Below are 6,744 nucleotides of genomic sequence, written 5' to 3'. Positions count from 1 at the left end.
GAGAGGAGAGGAGAGGAGAGGAGAGGAGAGGAGAGGAGAGGAGAGGAGAGGAGAGGAGGGAAGAGAAGAGAAGAGAAGAGAAGAGAAGAGAAGAGAAGAGAAGAGAAGAGAAGAGAAGAGAAGAGAAGGAAAAAAAATAGAGAAGAGAAAAGAAAAGCATCTCCTGGTTTTCTGTTTATTTCATTACCAGTTTGCTCTCAGGCTCCTGTTCAGGCCTCTACCGATGGGACTCCTCCATGGCTCAATCTGGTACCCCTTTCCTTTTCCCCTTCACTATGTCCTTAACATAAATCCCATTTCTAGGCTGATGTCCTCAATTTACAGCCCAGACGTCTGGGTTCTGCTTACAGAGTCACATACCCAACCACCTTTTTAATCTCTCCGCAGCTCGTGTTTTAGCTGCAACATACCTAAGTAAGAATGGTTAGTAAAAGAGCAAAATATATTGGGACGCCTGGGTGGCTTAGTCGGTTAGGCAGCTGCCTTCGCCTTAGGTCATGATCCCGGAGTCCTGGGATCGAGTCCCACATCAGGCTCCTTGTCCAGCAGGGAGCCTGCTTCTCTCTCTGTCTCTGCCTGCCACTCTGCCGCTTGTGCTCTCTCTGTGACAAATAAATAAATAAAATCTTTAAAAAAAAAAAGAGCAAAATATACTGGCATTTACTATGGGCCAGAACCCATTCTGTGTTTTGTTTTGTTTTGTTTTTTTCATGTACTAACTGATTTAACATGTGACTTAAATGACTGATAGAGTCCTAACTGTAATTACAAACTCTTCATTCATTTCTTTTAAATATATGACATATGAGAGAAACATCCAATGCACTGGAATTGTCACCACGACAATCCCACGAGGCAGATACTATGATCACCCTATCTCTCAGTGGGGGAATGGAAGGCACACAAAGGTAACTGACTAGCCCCATGTTAACACATTTAATATATGACAGTCAGGATTTAAACTAAGGTCTTCTGCTTCAGAGCACAGATTCCTAACCACCTCTCTGAGTTACTCAAAGCAAAGCCAAGTTCCCTCCCCTAGATAAGCACTCATCTCCCGAACCCAGACTCTCTTCCCCCTAGTGATCAGTCTTTTATTCAAGCTTGAAAGCAAGGGTCATCTGATTCCTCCCTCTCTTCCTCACCCACACTAACAAGGTCTATCAATCCTACCTCCAAAACCCACCCTCTCTTCCCCATCCTGGATCACAGGGAAACACCCCCGAACTAGTCTCCAGGCCTCTATACTCATGCACCAGTCTCCTAAATGCATCCTCCTCTCAGCAATGAAAGGGATCTGCATAAAACACACATCAATGCATAACCGCTGAATTACTAAAAGCCACTGAACAGCGATGTTCTCACCCTGGGAACAGAATCCACAAGCCTCAGTCTTCTGAATGTTCCCAGTCTATCCCAAACCTGCATCTCGAGTTACTGTCTCCCCACCTTACTCATTTTGCCCCAACATTTTTCTTAAAATGCATTTACAGTTCTCCAAAGCCAATGACAATTACATTCGCATGATCTTTTGTTTGGGATTATGCATAACACTGCCCCTTTCAGGCAGTGTGGACACAGCATGACTGTAATTACAAAATGTTCAGGTGTCAATGACCTTAAAGCTGGAGGAGACCAGCCTCCTCCTGGTCTATCACACATCCACATTCCTGTGTATGTTTCTACTTATTGGAAAAAGGCCCAAGTCCACCAAATAATGAGCAACAGAGCTTCTGGAACAGAGAATGATCATCTCCTAGAAAAAAGGTAAATACAGAAACATAAGAGAAGACACAATGAGATAGATATGATCCTTATGACCCTGCTTCCTGCCATTTACTCCCCATCCTCTTAAAAAGGCCAAAAGGTGGGGGCACCTGAGTGGCTCGGTCATTAAGCACCTGCCTTCAGCTCAGGTCATGATCCCAGGGTCCTGGGACCAAGCATCATGTTGGGCTCCCTGCTCCAGGCGAAGCCTGTTTCTCCTTCTCTCAATTCCCCTGCTTGTGTTCCCTCTCTCGCTGTGTAGATGACAAATAAATAAAATCTTATTAAAAAAAAAAAAAGGCTATGGGGCACCTGGGTGGCTCAGTGTGTTGAAGCTTGTGCCTTCAGCCCAGGTCATGATCCTGGGGTCCTGGGATCTAGCCCCGCATTGGGCTCTCTATGCAGCAGGGAGCCTGCTTCCTTCTCTCCTCTGCCTGCCTCTCTGCCTACTTGTGATCTCTATCAAATATATAAATAAAATTTTTAAAAAATTAAAAATTTTTTTAAAAGAAGGCTAAAAAGGCCCAGGGTAAAAAACAACAAAGCAATAATTTAAAAAATTAACTTTCTTTAAACAAAGAAAGTTAATGTAAGGTGGGGGGGAAGGGGGGTCAGGGGAGGGTGGTTGGGGTTATGGACATTGGGGAGGGTATGTGCTATGGTGAGTGCTGGGAAGTGTGTAAACCTGGCGATTCACAGACCTGTACTCCTGGGGTTAAAAATACATTTTATGTTTATAAAAAAATTTTAAAAATTTAATTTAAAAAAAAAGGAAAAGAAGAGACATCTACTTAGACTCCTGCACTTAGAACAGCAGCAGAGCTCAAGCAGCACGAAAGTATCTGTTGATCTGATTTGTAACGACGGAAAGAAAGGGAAGTATCAGTTCAAATGGGCCCACAAATCAATATTTGTAAATTAACAGGAAGACCTGGCGGCAGGATTCCCCGCCCTTGAAAAATACCCAAAGAAGAGCGACGACAGCTGCTATATGATGTACTTACTGGCATCATCCATGAACTCAAAGTCGCCTCCCAGCTCAGAACTTGAGAAGTGGTACTGGTCCGGGTCCGCCAGGGCGCTCAGCAGAACCAGCAGCACCACAGCGTTGATGACCTGCAGGGAGAGAAATAAGCAGCCCAGGAAATGGTCCCTATCATAAGAACTTAAACTGACCACATGGAACTTAACATCAGCAGAGGGTCCTCCCACCCAACCCTGCGACACCCACCCCCACCAGCACCCTCAGGGTGCACGAGGACATCCAGGCAGCCAGGGAAAGGCAGGCTTGGTTGTGGCCAGCAGGCAGATTTCCGCTCCTGCCGCCTGGGGGTGGAAACCCTAGAGTAGGTGAGCAGCCCATCCGGACACACACAGCAGTCCTGACGCCCAACAAGGTGGGAAACACACACAGACTCCAGTTAGCCAAGTGCGCTCTGATAAGCAACCAAAAGTCTTTCCAGGTGATCCAACATTTCCACAGCGTCAGACAGTGTGAGTTTTGAGACCAGCTAGGACACAAGAGTCAGAGAATGGTACAAAACCACGGCAGCAGAGCCAGGATCCAACGCCCCCACTGCAGCACAGGTGAGCCCCTTTGCACCCCAGGCCCAAGGCTCTGCCTTCCGGATACCGCAGAATACACACGTCCCTCGGGTACTTCAAACAGATAGTCTGAACGGAAATCACCTTCCCTCACCGTCTCCCAACTCTGCTCCTCTTTTTATGTTCTCTATCTTTTTTTTTTTTTTTTAAAGATTTTATTTATTTATTTGACAGAGAGAAATCACAAGTAGATAGAGAAGCAGGCAGAGAGAGAGAGAGAGAGGGAAGCAGGCTCCCCGCCGAGCAGAGAGCCCGATGCGGGACTCGATCCCAGGACCCTGAGATCATGACCTGAGCCGAAGGCAGCGGCTTAACCCACTGAGCCACCCAGGCGCCCTGTTCTCTATCTTTAAAAAAAAAAAAAAAAAAAAAATACCATCACCATTAATAATTAAAAGTGCAACACACTTGGGCACTACGCTAAGTGCTGTACTTGGAGTCTCTCTCTTAAGCCATCCAAAGACCTAGTGAACCCGACACTAAATTATCCCCATGTTATAGACGAGAAAACTGAGTCTTGGGGGGTAAAGATAATTACCAAAGATCAGACCAGTAATGATCTGCAGAAATGGGATCTGAATCCAGGAATTTTTAATTCCCAAACCCAATCTCTTAGCCTCCTGTTTATACTTGAAGCCTGGTCATCTTTGGGCTTACGTAACATCTTCCTCATCCCCACATCCGACCAACTGGGAAATTCTGGCTCTTCTACTCTGCATTTCTGTTTCCTTTGTTCTTCCTAACTGCCCCTGCTGCATGCTGCGCACGTGTACCCGCTGTAGGCAGGTGTACCAGCTGTGGCGGGGCTGGGGGGCAGTTGTGGGGATAGCGTAGGTGAGGCCTGAGACGAGACTGGGAGTTTTACTCTTCTCAAAATGGGGAGGAGAAAATGAATAACCATGAAGATTATGGAGGAAATTCATTTACTAACAACAGTAAATAAAGGCATATCCTACCATAAAATCTGTATTTGGTATTACCTATTTACAGAAAAGGTTCAAAGGGAAGTGTCAGGTTGTTTGTTCTATGAAACAGAATTTGTTCTACTCCAGAATTTTTCTTCCCCCCACAAACGGTTCATTCATTCATTCATTCATTCATTTGAGGGAGAGCAGGATGGAATGGAGGAGAGGGCTAGGGAAGAGCAGACTGTGCTGGGGACTGAGCCCAACATGGGGCTTGACCACAGGAGACCGAGATCATGACCTAAGCCAAAATCAAGACTCAGATGCTCGACCAACTGGGCCACTCAGGTGCCCCAGAATTCATTTTTCAGTGGCAATACCAAGTGGTTATTTTAGAATTATTGTAGGATTTGGAATAATTATTTTTCTTCTCTTTTTTCCAAACTGTCTCATATGGTCTGACTGCTTTTTGAAAAAAAATTAAAATAATGAGAATGAATAGCAATGTCACAGAGTATACATACATACATTATATGTATGTAAAACTCATACATATATACATGTATCTCTATGTACATACATATATCTAAAGCTAATAAAAATAAATACAAGCATGTGGTTAAAAAATTTTTTTAAGGCAGAAAAGGGTAGATAGTGACGAGTCAGTGTCCATCCTACTGCTATCCACCAATCTCCCTCTCCACTGTGGTTATTAGAACTATAAGTTTCTTGTTTCCCTTCAGAGATCCAAGAAACCTCCTAGCCCGTCTTAAAGGGAATGTGGTTAGCTGAACTCTACTTGAAGAAAGCTTTTCAGAACACAACTAAAGCTTAAAGGAAGGCACAAGTACTCTCACAACTGGCATGTCGTATTTGGCAAAGTGAGCTTTTATACACCCTGTCCAGTGTTATTGGCATTTCATTCCCTCTGTACTCTTGTCTCTGCAAAAGACAGTCCAAAGATTATGGATGGACCTAAAACCAGATAAAACAACCTAAGAATGTGTTTTTGAAAAAGGCACCATACAAAAACAGCAAATTCACAGCTACCTTAACGGGTGGGTTTTAAGGTCTGAAAAGACAGACCGACCTGGGAGACGTAGGCAAAGCCTTAGGGAGGGGTAGAGTGAGAAGGCAGGGCACCGGCATCCTGTTAAGGAAAGGCAGGACATGTTTAGGGCTGCAGAGCTACTGATACAGCTCGGACTTGATTCTAAGTGTTAACAAGGAACCAATGAAGAGTTAATTAAGAAAGGGAAGAATGCAATCTGACTGAGGTTCAAATGAGTGAATCAAGTAAAACATCTAGAAGGGTGACTGGCATATAACGGCCACTCAAGTCAGCTGGATTGCCTCTTCCCAGCTCAACAGCAACCACAAAAAGGCTTGTGGCTGGCTGGGAACTCAAGCTGTCCGCCAATCGAGGCCAGTGCGACGCTGCTGCTTTTTCCTGTCCTTTTAGTTCCAAAGCACCCATCGACTCTTTGTTTTGTCTTTTTTCCTGATTTCTTATTTTATTACAAATTTACAGTCCTCAAAACAGTGTAGCCCTAGCATAAAATGGACACATGGACCAATGCAACAAACTGAGAGCCCAGAAAAAGCTCAGGCATACATGGTCAACTCGTGTTCGCCAACAGAGCTAAGAATACTCAGTGGAGAAAGCATCTGTCAGCCCTTCGTCAGCGCGTTACCATCCCCATGCCCGGCTGACTTACGACAATACCGACTGCAACAGATGGGCACTGTGCTAAGCGCTTGGGAAGAATTCACCAGGACTCAGAATACAAGAGGTTGTAAGTCATGTGCCCCAATACCACAAAACATACAGCAGTAAGCGTGCCAAGAGTCCAGACGAAGATGAATAGAAGCTCAGAGAAAGGAATTACTGAAGCCTAAGGCTGAGACCAGAGGCCCAGGGAGGTGAAGCAGAGATGGGAGCACGTGGACAGTGGCTGGAAAGACAGCGAGATTTTGGAACCACAGCGGTGTGGGAAAGAGCACCTTCAAGTCTGCATAGGGACGCTTGTATAGGGGCCTGTATGGAATGTGGCAAAGCGGCTTGATGCGGCTGGACACAGCACACAAAGTTAAGTGTAAGGGCATGAGAAAAGAAGTGCAGGCAGGGGGTGGAGGCGGGGGTGGGGATGGGAGACACCTGGGTACCTCCATTGGTTGAGTAGGGGACTCTTGGTTTCAGCTCAGATCAGGGGATCAAGCGCTGCATCAGACTTCCTGCTCAAGGGAAGTCCGTTTGTCTCCCTCTCCCTCTGGCCCTCCCCCTACTTATGCTTGCTAGAGGTCTCTCTGAAACAAATAAATCTTAAAAAAAAAAAAAAAAGAAGAAGGAGGAGGAAGAAGAAAGAAGAGGAAGAGGAAGGAGGAAGGAGGAAGAGGAGGAGGAGGAAGAAGAAGAAGAAGAAGAAGAAGAAGGAGAAGAAGGAGAAGAAGAAGAAGAAGAAGAAGA

At 45.4% G+C, this 6,744-nt stretch overlaps 1 protein-coding gene across 1 annotated transcript in view; it reads right to left on the bottom strand.

The window, feature by feature from the left end:
- Positions 1-6,744, bottom strand: part of LAPTM4B (lysosomal protein transmembrane 4 beta) — a 77,699-nt gene that overhangs the window by 44,973 nt on the left and 25,982 nt on the right. The window contains exon 2 of the mRNA XM_059394912.1: positions 2,772-2,883. Within this exon, the coding sequence (XP_059250895.1) occupies positions 2,772-2,883 (112 nt within the window). The remainder of the gene's footprint in view (positions 1-2,771; positions 2,884-6,744) is intronic.

This window comes from Mustela nigripes, chromosome 3 (genome assembly GCF_022355385.1).
Source record: "Mustela nigripes isolate SB6536 chromosome 3, MUSNIG.SB6536, whole genome shotgun sequence".
NCBI classification, from domain to species: domain Eukaryota; kingdom Metazoa; phylum Chordata; class Mammalia; order Carnivora; family Mustelidae; genus Mustela; species Mustela nigripes.
Note: the sequence above shows the minus strand (reverse complement) of the source record. Positions and strands in the feature narration are given on the sequence as shown.